Source organism: Salvia miltiorrhiza, chromosome 1 (genome assembly GCF_028751815.1).
Source record: "Salvia miltiorrhiza cultivar Shanhuang (shh) chromosome 1, IMPLAD_Smil_shh, whole genome shotgun sequence".
Classification (NCBI taxonomy): domain Eukaryota; kingdom Viridiplantae; phylum Streptophyta; class Magnoliopsida; order Lamiales; family Lamiaceae; genus Salvia; species Salvia miltiorrhiza.
In genome coordinates, this window is record NC_080387.1 from 61,932,771 (window position 1) to 61,952,391 (window position 19,621).

Here is a 19,621-nt window from a genome sequence, read left to right on the forward strand (position 1 = left end):
CCCAAACATTCTCCCATAACTTCACCTCCGCAGCCACTCGGGCAAAGTGTCCCTTTATTTGGCAGGGTTTGAAGACGACGCCGAGGATGGAGTTCACCCGCTCTAGAATTCAGCCCCAATAAGCCTCTCTCTTTTGATCGACACCACAGACGACATCATTGGTCTCTTGTGCCCAAATACGGACAATAAGGTCCGTCTCCTTGAGGGTGTAGGTGTGTCGAGCGGCCCTTCCTTCCTCCGGCATAGGAGCCGGCGCCTTCTCTTTGAAGGCCACATCCTTCCGCCGCCCTCCTTTCTTGGGCTTCGACGCACTGTGGGCGGGCGGTGGCTCCTCCTCGCCGCTTTGACGAGGTTCCTCCTCTAAATTGATACCCCCCAAATCGGGATGATAATCGCCTCCGCTGGAGAGGTCGTGAACCCAATTTGGATCGTACTAGTTTGGGTTGTATGGATCCATTTTTTTTTTGTGCATAAATTGAGAAAGAATATAGAAGAAGATGGAAGAAGATGGAAGATGATAGAAGAAGGAAAATAGTAAAGAAAAAAAATTAAACGGTCGAATGACCGAAAATCAAAAAAAGAAAATTAAAAGTTGGCAACTGCCGTTTTTTCAAATTTTGATTTTTTATTAATGCACGCGCGTGCATAGCATACGCCCTCCACAAAGCACATCAGGCCACACCCGATAATTCGGGGCAACCTCGAGTCCTCCATCGCTGCAGTGGGTGACCCGATGTGTGGGTGACTCGAGTCCCCCCTATCGGGTTCCCACTGTGAGTGCTCTAAAGTCTCAAAACTCTTGCTCCGAGGTCTATATTCGAAAATTTTAAGAATAATCAGATTCGGTTCAGATTCATATGTGTTTTTAATAAAGTCTAGATCCACAAAAAAAGGATGAAGATCTGCGAAGATCAATTGTCATTCCTAAATGGAGGTTGGAATTTAAAATTTTTATTCTATTTTAAAACTTTTAAAATGCTTATACTCTAATAAACTTTTAAAATGCTTGAGGGTGGACATGTCCAAAAACATAAATAGATGCAAAGTTGATTCAAAACAATAAAAAGATACTCCCTCCGTCCACTAATTCAAGGCCTTCTTTCCTTTTTGGGACGTCCACCAACTCAAGACCTATCCATTTTTAGTAAGTTTTTATTTATATTTAATTGGTGGGTCCCAAAACAATACACTTTTTCTCCACTCAACTAATAAACAATATATTAATTGTGGGTCCCTTTCTCCACTCAACTAATAAAAATACACTTTTTCTTAAAACTCGTGTTTTGCTACTAAGGTCATGAATTAGTGGACGGAGGGAGTACATACTATAATTAGTGGAGTACTATTTGAGTGATCTTGCCTTAAACCATGGCGAAATCTAAAGTTGCGGTTGTGATTGTGCCACTTCCCACCCAAAGCCACCTGAACCAGCTCCTCCACCTCGCCGCTGTGCTATCCTCCCGCGGCCTCCCCGTCCACTTCGTCGGCTCCGCCACCCACAACCGCCAGGTCAGACTCCGAGCCTCTGGCCTAAAACCCAGCGCCGCCGCCAAAATCAAATTCCACGATCTTCACTCTTCGCCAATCGCGGCGCCGGAACCAGACACGACTAATGCAAACAAGCTCCCCACGCATCAAAAGCCGGCTCTCATGGCTTACATGGAATTGAACAGCCCGACCTGCTCGCTCGTGCGGGAGCTCTCCGCGGAATCTTCTAGAATCGCCGTGATTTACGATAGGCTTGTTTCTCCGGCGGTTAAGGACGCCGTCGCGATTGAAAACGTCGAATCGTACGCCTTCTCCTGCTTGTCGGCGCTGAATTTGTTCTGCGTTTTGTGGGAGAACTTGGGGAGGCCGTTCGATGTGGAAGGGGAGATTAATCGTTGGCCTTCTGTGAGAGAATTTTTTCCGGTACCTGCTCTCAAATTCATCGCAACTACGCCTGCGCATTTTGATGAGAGAGATGGAGATATATATAACACGAGTAGACTGATTGAAGCTAAATACATCGATCTTCTTCGGAGAGAGGAGATCGGTGGCGGGAAGAAGCAGTTCACGATCTGGCCGATTTGGCCGCGGAATTTACACGACGCGAAATCACGACATGAGTGTTTGGAATGGCTGGATCTGCAATCCCCGAGATCGGTGATGTACGTGAGTTTCGGGAGCACTATTTCAATGACGAAAGAAGAGATCGGAGAGCTGGCGGCGGGGCTGGAGCAGAGCGGGGAGAAGTTCATTTGGGTGGTGAGGGAGGCGGATAGGGCGGATATATTCGCCGGAGAGGGCCGGGGGATTGAGTTGCCGGTAGGGTTTGAGGAGAGGGTGAGAGAGAGGGGCATTGTAGTGAGAGATTGGGCGCCGCAGCTGGAGATTCTCGCGCATCGATCGACCGGCGGGTTCATGACACACTGCGGCTGGAATTCGTGCTTTGAGAGCATGATTTATGGGGTTCCGGTGGCGGCGTGGCCGATGCATTCCGATCAGCCGTTGAATGCGATTTTATTGACGGAAGTTTTGGGGATTGGCGTGGTTGTGAGGGAGTGGCAGGCGAGAGAGGAGGTGGTGGGTGCTGCGGTGATCGAGGATGTGGTGGGGAGGCTGCTGTCGGCGGAGGAAGGAGCGGAGATCAGGAAGAGGGCGGAGGAGGTGAGCGCCGCCGTCAGGAAATCGATGGAGGAAGGTGGTGAGTTATGCAGAGAACTCGATGGTTTTATTGCCCATATTACTAGAGATTGATAGTTCTTTGTTCTTGTCTAAAAATATATAAGGCTGCGATATTTATCATGAGAAGGAAGAACAATAAAAATTTATGACTTTAAATGGCTCATTACTTTTTACGCATTATATACAAAAGAAAAGTTTATCATTTTTCCTTTCTTATTTTTAGTTTGAACAGGGATAATATTATGAGTTAATGGGCTCAATTAGCCCTTCTTGGATAAGAAAAGGAAAAAATGACCACCCAAATAAAAATGTGGAAAAACTAGCATTTTTTAATGTAAATGTACAATTATACCCTTAGTACTGTTACACACTGTTTTGCAAAAGTGTGTAATGACGTAAAAGTGTGTAACAATGTAAAATACACTGTTACACACTTTTTCAAAAATCGTGTAATAGTTTATTTTACACTGTTACACATTTTTTCACAAAAGTGTGTAATAACGTAAAAATGTGTGATTGCGAAAAGTGTGTAACAGTGTAAAATACACTACTACACACTTTCTCGCTTCTAAAATGTGTGTAATAGAGTATTTTACACTGTTACACACTAAAAGGGTATTTTAGTAAAAAATGTTATTATTTCCATATTTTTATTTATATTGCTAGAATTTCCTATGACTAAAAAGTTTTGGCTAGAGTAGGGTGCTGCCTCTAATATTATCCCTCAATTTTTCCCTTTTTGAAGTAAAAATAAGAAAGAAAAAATAGTAAACTTCTAATGTAAAAAAAAGTCTGAAAGAGACATTTAAAAGCATACATTTTTTTATCCCTCTTTTTTTCATAATAAATTTATCCATCAAAATAAACGCACTCTAACTATTATGCAACGATAATATTGAAATATTTGTATTTTATATGAGTTGTTTTATTAATTTTGTATCGATGTAATAGATCAAGCAAAAAAAATATAAATGTATCATATTTTATTTATGAATTATTTTAACTATTGTGTCACTTTAATTTCTTTCTTTTCTTGGCCATTTATAATTTTATAAATGAATACTCCATCCGTCCATTTTTTTGGATTGTCCCAATTAAATTGATCAATTCATTTTATGACATAAATATAAATAATGAAACATCTAATCATTTATTCACTTTATTGTTCAAACACATCTAAAATACCAATTTTTAACTCTCGTGCTGAAAATAGGCTGATCAATTTAATTGGGACGGGGTGAGTATCATTTTAATTGGAACGGAGTGAGTATAATTGAATATGATATAATTAATGATTGCTATTTGGAAATTAATCTAGATCAGTAAAAGATTCGATTGAGATTAAATTTCCTCGAAACCATTAAAATTGAGTAATTCATAGGAGCATGTGTAAATAAAGAAAAAACTAAAGAAAAAAAATATTCAATTTGTGCTACTAAAGAAAATTGAGTAATTTCCTCTAAAGAAAAAAAAAAACCCGTTAAAATCGAGTAATTTCCTCGAAACCATTAAAATTGTGTAATTCATACGAGCATATGCGTAAATAAAGAAAAAAATATTCAATTTGTGTCAAAGATAACTCATTTTTTATTTTGGATATTCACTTCAAGATGACTCATTTTCATAAAAATTAATATTTAATTTTTTTAAATTGTGAGCCCTATTACTTTTATTCAATCTACACATTCTCCTTAATTTACTTATAAAAAAATTATGAGTTGTATTTAGTGGGACGAAGAGAGTAGAGTTATGATTATCATAGTCAAGGAAGTAAACTTTTTTTTTTTTTACTTGGGGAGTTGGGAAGGGGGAGCAGTGGGTTTGAACCCAAGATCTTACTGTTCACATACAAGAGCACTAGGAAAGAAGAAAACAAGTTGAGGTTGAGGACATAAGAGTGTTTGATATTTAGTGTATCACATTTGATGTTTCACTTTGGTCCCATTTTCAATTTTGTTTATTTTCTTATATATTTTTTCTCCAATTTCAACTTTGTATTCTTTAGTTTAATCATATGAATATTAACTAGGGTGGTTTATTCCATCTAATTATAATATATAATTATTTGTTATTATTTAATTTCACTTTTATTAATTTATAATAGGTTGATAAATTAAAAGTTAGGGTATATAATTTTTTAAAATGTTAATTTTTTCTGAAATAAACATTAAGTATAATTCAAAGTACTATAATAAATTTTATTTTAAAAAAGGAATGTTATTAACATAATAGGTATAAGAGTTGAACATAGCAGTCACACATCGTAGGAAACTAGGTTTCACCGATGTAAGAGAATCCCAACAAATTTTGCCGGTTGGGCCCGCAGACGACATGCGCATGGATCGAACAATTGCATTATCCAAGTCTATATACTCCCTCCGTCCCCAAAATAAGTTCCTCTTTGGGGACGTCACGAATTTTAAGAAAAAATGATAAAGTGTATTGATAGTGGAGAAAAATATTCCCTCCGTCCCCAAAATAAGTTCCTCTTTGGGGACGGCACGAGTTTTAAGGAAAAGTGGTAAAGTGTATTGATAGTAGAGAAAAATATGTTATAATTAGTATTGAAAGTGGTGAAAAGGTGAAAAAGTGTTATAATTAATATTGGGAGTGATGAAAAAGTGAAAAGTAAAAATAAATAAAGTATTAGTAGTGGTGGGGTAGTTGTCCAAAAATGGAAAGAAAGAAAGATGAACTTATTTGGGGGACGTCCCAAAATGGAAAAAGATGAACTTATTTCAGGGACGGAGGGAGTATGTTATAATTAATATTGGGAGTGGTGAAAAGGTGAAAAAGTGTTATAATTTGTATTGGAAGTGGTGAAAAAGTGAAAAGTAAGAATAAATAAAATATTATTAGTGGTGGGGTAGTTGTCCAAAAATGAAAAGAAAGAAAGAGAAACTTATTTGGGGACGTCCCAAAAAAGAAAAAGATGAACTTATTTCAGGGACGGAGGGAGTAACATTTTGTACAAATATCTAAATTCTCAATTCCCCCATTTCAAATTTTGATGAAAGAAAACTACTTGTCAAAAATTTGACAATAACGAATAAGAGACTCACTAAATGGTTGAAAAATCATGAGGTGGTCTTGGGTACATCTGAGTGTATCATATAATTGGGTTGCACCTTCACTTATACTTTGACTCGTACTTTAATTTGAACTCATATCTTAATACAAACTATATAAATAACATTATTTTAGGTACGGATCAATCCGATTGTACGGTACACTCGGGTGTACACAAAATTTTGTTAAAAATCGTAATCTCCAGCAACATTTTTTTTATGAAATATATATTTCTACTTGTCAAAACTTTGACAATTACGGATACGAAATTCACTAATTGATTGCATAATCTTAATCTTCAGTCCCCAAGGGACACCAAACGGTGCGATCTCTTGTGTGTAAACAATGAGGTCCCGGGTTCAAACCCCACTGCTCCCCCCTCCCCAACTCCCCCAAGTCAAAAAAAAATAAAAATAAAAATCTTAATCTCCAACAATATTCATCTTCCCAACTATCCATCATTCGTCCTCAACATCTAGCTGCAACTCGAACATGAGAATTGGAAGTATATCTGCTTTATCAAAAATACCCTAAAACTTTTAAAATGTTCTCTAAACCCTCAAACTATCAAATTTCTATCAAATATATCCCGCATCTATTTTTCGGTCACCAAAAACGTGATGTAGATCGCAGGATGCCACAATGTAATTTATATTATATTTTTTTTAAAATGCAATGACAAAAACAACGTCGTTTTGTACCATATCATTAAAAAAATCCACTCTGAAATTTAAAATTCACTCATATCGTATGGTACGAAACGAAGTCATTTTTTCAATGTCATTTAAAAAAAATAGAATATAAATTATATTGTGGCATCCGACGAGCCACATCACGTTTTGGGTAACCGAAAAATAGATGCGGGATATATTTGATAAAAATATGATAGTTTGAGGGTTTAGAGAACATTTCAAAAGTTTCAGGGTATTTTTGATAAAGTGAGTATAGTTCAAGGGTTTTCATGATATTTACCCTTTTTTTTGTGTGTGTTTGGATTGATTTAAGCGTGGGATAAATTGAAAGATTATGTCTAAAATGTGGAGAGATAGACATAGTTGAAAAATATTGAGGACAAACGAAACTAATAATTTTAGTAAAGTTATACTTGGAATTTATCATAAACAAGAACTGAAGTATGATTAAATAATGTAATGTAAAAAGGTAAAAGGGACTTGGTCATGCTTATCGGCCTTGGGCATGTTGGGCTTCCATTTGTCTAGATGGGTCCATCAATTGTCAATGGACTGGGCCAAAGAAGGTAGAGAAACGATATAATTGCCGGAAAGGCCCAAAAATATATAATGAATTGATAAAAAGGCCCATCAATAATATGACAAACATTTTTTAATTACGGCAAATATCTATATTATTTTTATTCAGAGGAATTCGAGGAAAAATGTCACTATATCAGCAACCAATTATTTGACATCCACGCCTTATATGACAAGATACAATCACTGAATTTTGTTTTCTAACGCAAAATTTCTTATGTTCGTGACAACATATCCTAACAGAAAATTTGCAAATCCTTTTCACCCGACGGCAAGAACCAAGGATATGTGCCACAACAAATTATTTTCAAATAAAAGATCGATCAACCCAATTTTAAATGTCGCAATTTTTAAAAAATTTAATGTTGTAATTGAAACGATTTAAACCCATTTATTAATGTCTGTTGCCTAAGTCAGCACAAAAATTTGCTAAGAATGGAAGAAGGCAAGACTCAAGCTGCCGTGCTCATGGTGCCTCTGCCATGCCAAAGCCACCTCAATCAGCTGCTCCAGCTCTCCGGCGTAATCGCCTCGTGCGGCATCCCGGTGCACTACACCGGCACCGCCACCCACAACCGCCAGGCGCGGCTGCGGTCCCACGGCCTAAAACCTAACAACGCAACAATCAAGTTCCACGACCTCCCGACTCCCCCCATCGACGCCCCAGCCCCCAACCCGCACGCGGAGGACAAGACGCCGATGCACCTCGCATCGGCCACGACAGCCTACGCGGGCCTGCGCGAGCAGATCGGTCTGCTCGCACAGGAGCTGTCGCGGAAGACGGTCAGGCTGGTCGTTGTCTACGACAGGATGGGGACAGAGGCGGTGCGCGACGCCGTCTCGGTCCCCAACGCGGAGTCCTACTCCTTCAACTGCTTGTCGGCGTTCAATCTCTTCCTCATCCTGTGGGAGGCGATGGGGAAACCATTCGAACTGCGAGACGCGGCCTTGTTCCAGAAGCTTCCTTCCGTGAGGGACTTCATGTCGGAGGGGGCGCTGTATTTCTCCGCATCTGAGAACATTCCAGAGAGAGAGGGAGACATTCACAACACGATCCGATTGATCGACGAGGCTTACATCCGATTGATGAGCAGAGAAGAAATCAGCGGCGGGAAGAAGCAGTGGGCGATCAGATCGAGTACTGCTTTCAATTTAGAGAGAGAAAGCAGCAGCCATGGATGCTTGAGATGGCTTGATCAACAAGCTACGGGTTCCGTGATCTACGTTTCGTTTGGAACAACGACGTCGTTGAGAGATGAGGAATACGCAGAGATAGCTAGGGGGTTGGAGATGAGCGAGCAGCGGTTTATATGGGTGGTGAGAGAGGCGGATCGGGCGGATATATTCGCCGGTGGCAGCGAGGTGCGAAGGATCGAGCTGCCGGAGGGGTTTGAGGAGAGGGTTAGAGAGAGAGGGATTATAGTGAGAGGATGGGCGCCGCAGATGGAGATTTTGGGGCACCCGTCGACGGGGGGGTTTATGAGCCACTGCGGCTGGAATTCTTGCTTGGAGAGCTTGACGGCGGGCGTGCCGATGGCGGCATGGCCAATGCATTCCGATCAGCCGATCAACGCGACATTTGTGACGGAGGTGCTTGGGATTGGGCTGTGGGTGAGGGAGTGGGGGCGGCGGCTGGAGGTGGTGGGGGCGGCGGCAGTGGAGGACGCTGTTGTGAGGTTGATGGCGTCGGAGGAGGGGAAGGTGATGCGGAGGAGGGCGGCGGAGGTGGGTGCGACCTTGAGGAAGTCTATGGAGGAAGGTGGTGAGAGTTGCATGGAGATAGAGAGGTTTATTAGCCATATTACTAGATGATCACTAATGTGAAACTAATCTACTTTTATGTATTAGTAATAAGTTGGATCTACCACATTTCCATGTCGAATAATCTTTGATTCAGAATAGATGTTTTATTCGATAAAGAATCTTGCAATGCTTTACTTTAATTTTGTAGCTTTGTAATAGATCGAGCAAGAAATAGAAAATGTTTTTGATTTTGTGACTCATAATTTTCAATATTTTATTATTAAATTCACAAAGAATATAGTACTCCCTCCGTTTCTAATAGAATATTAAGGATGCATAATCTACTATTAAGGATGCATAATCTACCTAATCTAGTAGAATATTAAGGAAATTTCAGTTTCTACTAGATTAGGCAGCATATAAGATTCAATGACAGATTATGCATCATTTCAGTTTCTACTAGATTAGGCAGATTATGCATCCTTAATAACCGTGCCCAAAAGAAGGAGGACATTTCCTTTGGGACGGAGGGAGTATATTATTGTTATGAATTAATGGGCTCAATTAGCCCTTCTTGTATAAGAAAATGAAAAAGTGTCCATCTAAATAAAAATATGAAAAAATTAGTCTTTTTTTATGTAAATATACAATTATACCCTTAATGATATTTTACATTATTACACATTTTTTCACAAAAGTGTGTAATAACATAAAAATAAAAGTGTGTAAGAACAGCTCCTTCTGCATTCGAAAACGACGTCGAAAAAATGTAGGTTCGTACGTCGGATTGTCGTTGAAGTAGTCTTGCATAAGACGTAACGTAGATGGACATCCTCACGGTCACGGTGGACGTAAGACCAGGAACGTTTAACACGTCCCGACTCCGGCGCCGGTTGGGAGTAGATTTGAGCAAGCAATTGTTTCTGCAACTCGATCTCGTCTATGATCGCTTGAGCTACACCGTCAGATGAATCGGACAAAGCATCGTGTTGGGGTTAAGTTTCTGCCATTTTTTGAAGAAAAAAAGAAGGAAATATTGAAAGACAAATTTGGGGAATTTGAAGGAGTAGAATTTGTGTATGAATGAAAGTGTTGGTAGGGATATATATAGATAGGAAAAAAAATTGAACGGCTAAAATAACCGTTGGTTATTAAAAAAAATGGAAATCGGCAAATAACCGTTGCAAAAATTGGCAAATTTGCAATAATTTTTTTTATTTTTATTTTATAAAAAATTGGCGCGTGTAGAACACGCACCCGAATTTGGAGAGAACGTGAGGCACCCGTTCTATCGCGGGGCTCTCGAGTGAGCATGGGCTGCATCGCCCTACACGATGCCGCCTCTACTCGAGTAGGCCGCATCGTGTAGAGCAATGTGGATGCTTTAATAGTGTATTTTACACTGTTAGACACTAAAAATGTATTTTGATCAAAAATACTATTATTTCCATATTTTTATTTTTATTTGTGTGGTTAAAATTTCCTATAACTAAAAGGTTTTGGCTACATTGGGGTGTTGCCTCTTATTGTATTTGTGAAGCTAAATGTCGAGTGGCGCACCTAAGTTGGGCGGTGGGGGTACGAGTGCGTGCAGCCCACCCCATGAGCTTCTTAAAAAAATTCTACTCCATATGTCTCGTCTATTTTTTGATAAAACTTTTAGGTACTAAATTTAAAAAATATTAAAGATAGTATTTTTTTTAATAAAAAGTTTGTAAATTTTCATAAATAGAAAAAAAAAATAGTCGAAGTTAATTAAGATATGCAAAAATAATTGTGAAGCTTCTCTATTTGTGTAACTGTAAAAAAAATTCTAAAGAAACATTAGCGAAATTAATCTAATATTTTAATCAGTATCCTTTTATTTAACTCACATCACATTTTCTAACTTTATTAATTTTCACGCCCAACATAAAAGAGGTGCTCTTGAGTACAATCAGATGTACCGTACAATTGGATTGATCTGATCCTGACTCACATCCTGATTCGAACCCGCATCCTGACCCCATTAGTATAAATGACATTATTCAGTTATACAAATTAATAATACTGCTTGTGATTGACATTATTCTATTATACAAATGACACTGCGTATAAATGACACAATAACATTGTAAATGACACTGTGTATAATTGACACTGTTACAAACTATAAATAACACTTCATGTAATTGACACTATAAGATTGAAAATGATATTATAATATTTTAGATGACAATATAGGATTAAAAATGACACTATAACATTTTAAAATGTTACAGTGTCAATTATATAACCGAATAGTGTCAATTATAGGCAGTATCATTTGTATAATCAAATAGTATCATTTACACGATTTGTACAATACACTCGATTGTATTCAAGTTTTTGTGAACATAAAATGGAGTTAAGTATGATTGGTGAAAAATGAAAAGGTAAATAAAATGAAAAACTTCTGTCATATAAAAAAAGATATCTCGATATTATCATCGTTTGAGACGGAGCTATAATTTTGAGAATGGGCGAATAAAACTATAAGTTTATATTTTGAAATAAATTTGAGAGAATGAAATATTTCATCCGTCCCACTATAAGTGAGACTCTTTTTATTTTGGGTGTCCTACCATTAATGAGACTCTTTATTTTTTGGGTAAAAGTTTTACCCTTTAAACACATTTTCACTTTTTCACCTACATACAAAATACATTTTTCTTAATTTTCGTACCAAAAAAGAGGGTCACACTTATAATGGGACGGAAAGAGTAATAATAATAATAATAATAATAATGTCGGGACAAATACAGCCGAACTGAGCCCTGGGAGTATTATTTATGACACCTTCAAATAAGTATAAAAAAAATATTGATTGTGCTACTGACTAGAGCTCATTGAGAAATAGATTACACAATGGGCAAATGGGATCCCTTGTCCCAAAATATAGTGTGTACCACGTGTACCACTCTTCATTTCTTTATATTTTAAAACTATTTCTTATTCAATTTTAATTTATTATGATTTTATATAGTATAAAGATAATTAACAAGGGTTCACTCATCCATTTAGGGTTTATAATTAATTTTATATATTTGTTTGAATTGATAATAGATTATTTGGGTTCATTAATTCAAAGTTAGGGTATACAATTTTTTAAATTTCAATTTTTCAATGATAAATACTAATTAGAGTTTATAATATAATAATATTTTTTACTTTTATAAAACAAAGAAATTAAGAATTGTACACGTGGTACACACAATATTTTGGAACAGAGAATCTCACGAGCACAATGGGACCCATTTCCCTCGACAGACGTGAATATAACACTAATGTCCATACTTGCATCAGAATGTATTCAGACATGAATAGAACACCATAATGTCTATATTTGAATGTCTCTAGCATGCCAAGAAAGGCTTTTTTTAGACGGAAAATGAATATATTATAATTCAAATCAGAATGTATAATGTCAAAATGTCAATACGAGAAGTTCAACCTTTAACTCATCACATTTTAAAACGCAAAAATAAAATTTAAAAGCTCGTGAGCCACTTTATTCGCATCCCTTTAAGCGTGGTAAAAAATTTTAAGGGACGGAGGGAGTATAATATAATTCTACCATTCCACAAACACCATCTATATATAATATAAAAGATGAGTCTAACGTAAACTTTTTCCCACCAAAAATTCTCTCTCTTTATTTTTCTTCTTATAATTTTGATTCTCTTTTAAAATCATCAACTTTAATTTATAAAAAAATGTTTCATATGGATGTTAAATTAAAGATAATGACGATATCTTTAATTCGATGTAAAAATTATAAAAAATAAATTTAAAACCAATAAGTTATTATAGTTTAAAGTCACCAAATTATTTTTTTCTCTCTCCTTTATCACCTCCTCTCTCATTTCTCATTTTTTAAAATTCATGGTTCTTTCATTCCTTTTTCCATATTTTTTTATTTTATTTTTTTATGTTTTTACTATATATCAGTATTTTTTATATTTTACTATTTATATTTTTATTATATCAGTTTAATGCAATTACAATGATGAAACTTATATTTGTTCATTTTAGAAATCTTTAGCTTAAAAATATTTTTTTAAAGGTCAACTTTATATTAATATAAATTTGTAGATAAATAACTAATATATAGTATATCTTAAAAATCGAATTTTTAAGCTTCAAAATTACTCATTGGAAAATCAGTAATTAGAGAACCATTATCGATTTTATTTAAAAATAAAAAATAAAAGTAAATTGAAGAGTTTAATTTTTTAGTAGCACATTTATTTAAATTTACTGAAATTGTATACATTTTATTTTGGAAAATGAATGACACATATCTCATGTTAAACCCTTTATTTTTTCACTTTCCAATTGAAAAAAAAAATGTATACATTGTAACTTTATTTTAAAATTTGAGCATAAACAAAATGACCTCATAAATATGATTTAAATATGCATTCGAAAACTATATTAAACTATAGTTATACTATGTGTAAATAAATAGTTTTGTACATCTTAGAATATTATATGATCCATAATGATACTCATTATCATCTATACTTGGTTTTGATATTTCATAATTTATTTATTTATAAATTTATACACATTATCAATTAAATCAATTAATTGCTATTTCAATAATTGAAAATTCAAATGTTTTCAGATTGATATTTTTATTGAGATTATATTGTGAATAATTTATTTTTTATTGAGATCATTTATGTTTATATTTACTTATATATATATATATATATATATATATATTATGTCTAACATTTTTATTTATTTATTTAAATTATCGTTTAATTTCGATGATGGCCGTGCATCGCACGAGCGGGCACATACTAGTTGTATTTAAAAGAGAGGTCTAAATATTTTACAATAAAAAATATATTTGAAATATCTTTAAAATATTTTATCAATTTTGTGACCATCTTACTTACGGCCTAGTTAAATTTTATTTGAGTGTAATTGTAAAATTAACATGCTACAATTATACAATAATATAAAAATACATGAATAATTGCAAAATTGACATGTTAGGTAATTTTGATTTGATGGGTTTGCTTGGTTTTTTTTTGTAAAAATCTTATACATTTGATCGATTTGACAAATATCAGTCATAAAAGTCAACGATTTGACAGCTATTAATTAAAAGTGCATATGATCGATGAGTGGCTAGATCATGTTGTCAGTCTGTCAAATCGTTGACTTTTATGACTGATAGATGTCAAATCGGTCAAATGTGTAAGACTTTCACAAAAAACCAAGTAAACTCATCAACATCAAATTATAAAATAGATACTTCACATAATTTGATCATAAAATATTTAAATTTATAAAGTATGACATTTTTCATATATAAGTATAAAGAATAGGACATTTTTGTCTGTTAACGCAAATTTATTGCCCCCTTTATCGTCAGGGGGCCCAGCGGCCCTGGTGGGATTTCGTTGAGATCTCGTTGAGGGAGACCAATTGGAAAAGAGACCAGGCTAAACCTTCTTTGCTGGGTGTTGGTGTTGAAGACGCCTCTCATCTTCCATGGGAAATTTACATAACTTGTAGAAAACAGTAATGAATAGTGGGGGAATGGGCGGGGTACATGGCTTTTGTTTATTTTTTTTAATTAGTTTTTCAAGTTTCTTTTTTCTATATTTTTAATTTTTCATTTATATTTTATTTTTATTATAATTTCATTAAGAATAAAATAGTTTGCTTACACGAAAAGTGTGATTAAACTTAATATATTTTTATTTTGTAGTAATTATTAATTTTTTATTGAATAAAATAACTATTTAATGCTATTAACACTTAAAAATACTACTCCCTTTGTCTCATATGATTTTCACACATATTTAAAAAATATACTATTGTTTAAAAAATACAAATTAATTATATGTAATTATTCAATTTTATCTTTATAAATTGTGAATTTTCAATTGAAAGATAAAAAAATATCTTTATAGAAATTGTGAATTTTGAAAACTTTAGATAAAATTATTTAGGAAAAGTAAAATTTTAACGTAAATTTAATTTAAAAAATAGATTATATATTGAAATATTTCAAAAAAGAATAAGGGACTGTGGAGATACGTGGGATGGGGGAGAGGTATTACATAAAGTTTCAGCTAACCCACAAAAATGGAATGTAAAACTGTAAAAGGTTTGTAGCCGATTTGTTTGACTTGATAAATTTCCAATTGAATGATTGTATCCAATTGAATGATTGTATCCATATATTAGTTCCTCCATCACTAAAAATTGTGAAGGACACGAATTTTAAAAATGTATAATAATTATATTTAAATGGGGATTAAGTTTCATATTTTTCATAAATAATGAGAGAAAAAAATTATATATTGAGTCATTTTTAAATAAGAAAATATCATAATTTTTAAAAACATTCCGATACGATAATAAAGTCACAATTTTCAGAAATGATGGATAAAGTATTACATAATTTTTTGACAATAGCAAGGATATATATTCCCTTCGAAAACAAAAAAAGACAATTAGGAGATTTAGGTAAATAATGATTACATATATGTGATTTCTATTATTCCCCTCCACAGAGTATATGAATATCAGCATGATATATGATCATTGTTCACAGACATTATGATCATTGTTCACAGACATTTTCAAACATTAAATAGTATTCAAACGAAAGTGAGTAGTCGTAACAAACACTGATTCTACTTCAATCAAGTCAAAGAATACGTGGAAAATAATTAGGGGTGTAATCGAGCCGAGCCGAACCGAATAGTGTCTTGTTCAAGCTTGACTCGTTTAGCTAATCGAGCTATTTGATTAATTATCGATCGAGCTTTAATCGAGTCGAATACAATGTCGAGCCTAATCGAGCTTTTTAAATTTAAATTTTTATTTAAAATTTTTGTTATTTTCCTAATACATAAGTTAATTTTCAAATATAGAAGTTATTTTATTCATAAAAATATAATATATTTACTATTTTCTTGTAAATAAATGATGTTAATTAGATACTTAATCCAAATATTACTACATATACTATAAAATATAGTAAGACATTTAATGAATAATCTTATGTTTTTAAGATAAATCACTTCACGAGCTAACGAGCCGAGCATCGTCATGCTCAAGCTTGGCTTGTTTAGCTAAACGAGCAGTTCATTAAATTATCGAACGAGCTTTTATCGAGTCGAACGTCGAATAGCTCACGAGTAGCTTGACTCCTTTATAGCCCTAAAAATAATAGTCCCCAACACAAGTGGCTGGCTTGCAAAATAAATTTGTTTTTAGTTAATAAAGATCATTTTGTCCTTTGGGGAATAATACCAAATAAATTAATTCAGTGAATTGTCTATTTCAATATGTGCCAAAATTTTAGGTTCAACTCTCAAAGCGATTGGCCTAATTGTTTGGCCCTCAATAATTTGAAATCCATTTCTTCATTTTTTTCAGGGGCATTAATTTCTTCATCTTTCTTGGACAAAAATAATGTAATGTTGGTCTCAAAAAATAATGTAATATTAGAATTTATTGTGGAGCCGAGCCCAACATTGTCACTTGTTGCTATCAGTAACTTTAATTCGAATAATTTGTAAGCACGAGAGATCATATTTGATCAAACAAAATTAATATTATTAAATAAAAAATTTAAAGACCGTGTCACGGTAAACTTGAACCCGAGATCTTTAACCTTAGACATTAATTACTTTATCGCTCGGTCAATACATGCACACTTGATAAATTTTATACAGGTCGTATGATATAATATCACATATATTCATTTTCTAGTTTTATTATGACACTTCCAAATTTTGATAATAAAAATATGATATTTACATCCTTCGTCTCATTATAAGTGGCTCAAAACTTTTCGGCACGATAATTAAGGAGAATGTATAAATTTGTTAAAAATAGTAGGGCTTATATTTTTTAAAGGTTATTTTTTCTATTTATGAAAACAGACCACTTATAATGGGACGGTCCAAAATGGAATACATGTCACTTTTAATGGTACGGAGGAAGTGCAATTTTATGTGGTTCATTAGAACCATCAATATATTTGTGAATAAATTTAAAGATGATAAGACTTTTAAAAAGTACATGTGGCTGGATTATATGGCGATGCAATTTTTCCATGCATGTGCACATACAATAGATCCATGTATACTATTATTAGGAGTGAGCATTCGGTCCGGACCGAACCAAACAAATCGAGAACCGACGAAATAAAATTTGTTGGACCGACCCGAACCATATTAAAGAAGGGGACCGAATCAGAATCGTCCAAAACTGATCCTCATTCAATCAGTTCGGTCTAAAACCGAACATATGCGACAGAGAAACAGAGAATTGTTTGTTTTAGTGTAAGAGAAAATGGTGATGTTGAAGCCTTACCAATTCAATTCAAACTTCACCTTAATGTAAAACAAAACCACCAACATGAGTTCAAAACCTTCGGATACAGAAAACAGAATGCCATCACGTCCTACTGGCTACTGCTGAGTCGCATCCCGCCGACCGATCGACGATTGGACAAGAGTTGCACAGCTTAGAGAAGACAACGACAGAGGGAGTCACGAGAGAGGAGAGCGGCTGTCTCCTGTGTTTGAAATGCAGAAATGGAAATTGACAGGAAACATTAGTTTTTTTAGGGTTTAAAAAGAAAAATACTTAAATTATTAATAAAATATATATTTATAAATTATAGCAGGTCGGTTCGGTTCTCGGCGGGCAGCAGTTACGATAAAATTTATGTTCTAAAATATGGAACCGCCCCGAACCGATTATTGCTGTTGGACCATCCCGAACCGACTAAACTAATCGGTTCGATCCGATTTAACAGTTTTGGTCCAATTGTGCTCACCCCTAACTATTATGATAACCACGTGTGCTTTAATTTGACCGGAAAATGCCGATTTTTAAATTATATCGCTTTATTGTCCATATAAAAAAAAAAAAAAAAAAAAAAAAAAAAAAAACATCTCTCAAAGCATCTTCCGCCAACTCACTTTATACACTAACTATAATTTTCTTGATATTCATGCCAACATAATTAATATGGACAGATGGAGTAGTTAATTTTTGTTATCTTGAGATGTCCACACAAATTAGTTATTTTCATTTATAAACAATACCTCACCATTTGGTGGGTTCCTTTTCCACTCACAGTTCAGTTAATTATCATTATTAACAAATATATTTTAGGTGAGACTTTTTATCCATTCACAATACATTCAATCATTTTTATTAAAATACGTTGTCCCCTTATAGGACAGATGAAATATTTTGTAAATAAAAAAATAAGTGAAAGCGGTGTTATTATATACAATTATCCTAATAAATTCAAACTACACATATGAAGTATGGTTGAGATTTAGGGGGGTGTATTCGTTGTGGATTTTAATAGATTTCTATGGATTTTAAAAGTCTGGGTGTATTCGTTCCAGACTTTTAAAAGTCTGCAGAAATCTGGGTGTATTCGTTTATGACTTTTAAAAGTCCATATAAATCTGGGTGTATTCGTTTCAGACTTTTTAAAATCCATACAAATCTAGGTGTATTCGTTATTCCATTGACTTAAAATCTGGAATGACTTTCATGGATTTCATCCAAAAAATACACACGACGAAATCCGGCCAAGAACCACGAGAATTGAAATCCATGAAATTTTAAGCGAGCGCTGAGTTCCAGCGCCCGCGGCCAAGAAGCCAGTGAGCGCTGGAACTCAGCCACCGTTGAGAGAGTCCAGCATATGCTGGATTCCAGCGAGTCTGAATTCTCTGCCTCTCTCTCTCTACGCGCTCCGTGTCTCTCGCCACGCCGTTGCCGCCGCCGCCCCACAGTCCCCCAGCGCAGTGTGAGCGCCGCACCATCTCTCCTCTCCCCGACTCCTTCGGGACCGCCCCGACGCACCCCTCACCTCTCAGCTGCTGTGCCGTTTTGGTGCCCAATGCATTGCTCAACACTGGGTTTCCATGATGCCTTTTTGGTTTCCAGCGGTCGCTAGATTCCCAGCGGTCGCTGGGTTTCCAGCGGTGCTGGGACTCAGCGGGCGTTGGCATCATGGATTTCAATTCCAGAATTATCCCCTAAATTCTTCGAAAATCAGTGAAAATCGGGGTGAAATCCAACCACGAATTCTTTGAAAGTCGTCTGGAATCTATGTGAATTCCATGGACTTTTTAAAGTATGTGTAAATCCACAACGAATACACCCCCCTTAGTTAGATAATTAAATTAGAACCATATATGGAGTATGGTTGAGATATGATTCTTGGAGAAAAACTTATCAACTCAGAACTCCTGGCCCAAAACTGATATTTTTCATTACCAAACAAATTACTTTCGGCCATAAAACGACCTCACAAGTCATCAATACTATATATGAGAGAGAAAGACAAAAAAGTTAAAATCGACAACGTAGAAAACAATTCTGATAGCATGTGCCCATTTTATTGTACGTTGTTGCTGTTGTCAATAAAATCTTACACTGTTTCTAACATTTTATCGTCCTGCCCAAGAAGTTCGGCCCCATGCCCCGTGGCCGTGGTAACCAAAAAAAGAAAAAATGATGGGAAGAGACCATTGATGGGCTGTGTCTAGCTAATCCACCCCACCCTCAAAAATGGAGATAAATAGTGTGACATACACTTGTCACACATTTATTAGTTAGCTATATTTTTATTAGGTATTAAGATAGAAGTATTATATTTATGGTAGATTATAGTACGGAGTAGTATTTTGAAAAACTAACATTTATATATTTTTTTTTCAGTTTTTGAAAAGAGACATTAATATTATCATAATTATATACACAATACAATTATTTTCTTTTCTCTTCATATAACATCAATTTCACTTCCAAAAATTACATCTTTTATTCTTTTTTCTTTT

At 34.9% G+C, this 19,621-nt stretch overlaps 3 protein-coding genes across 4 annotated transcripts in view; 2 read left to right on the forward strand and 1 right to left on the reverse strand.

Moving 5' to 3' along the window:
• Nucleotides 1–19,621, reverse strand: part of LOC131001622 (H/ACA ribonucleoprotein complex subunit 4) — an 806,367-nt gene that overhangs the window by 461,527 nt on the left and 325,219 nt on the right. The window lies entirely within an intron of this gene.
• Nucleotides 1,060–2,818, forward strand: LOC131001907 (zeatin O-glucosyltransferase-like). The gene has a single exon (XM_057928546.1). It carries the CDS (start codon nt 1,369–1,371, stop codon nt 2,737–2,739), a length of 1,371 nt encoding a protein of 456 aa, XP_057784529.1. The 5' UTR covers nt 1,060–1,368; the 3' UTR covers nt 2,740–2,818.
• LOC131001900 (zeatin O-xylosyltransferase-like) lies at nt 7,242–9,003 on the forward strand. The gene has a single exon (XM_057928536.1). The coding sequence runs from the start codon at nt 7,443–7,445 to the stop codon at nt 8,817–8,819; it is 1,377 nt and encodes a 458-aa protein (XP_057784519.1). The 5' UTR covers nt 7,242–7,442; the 3' UTR covers nt 8,820–9,003.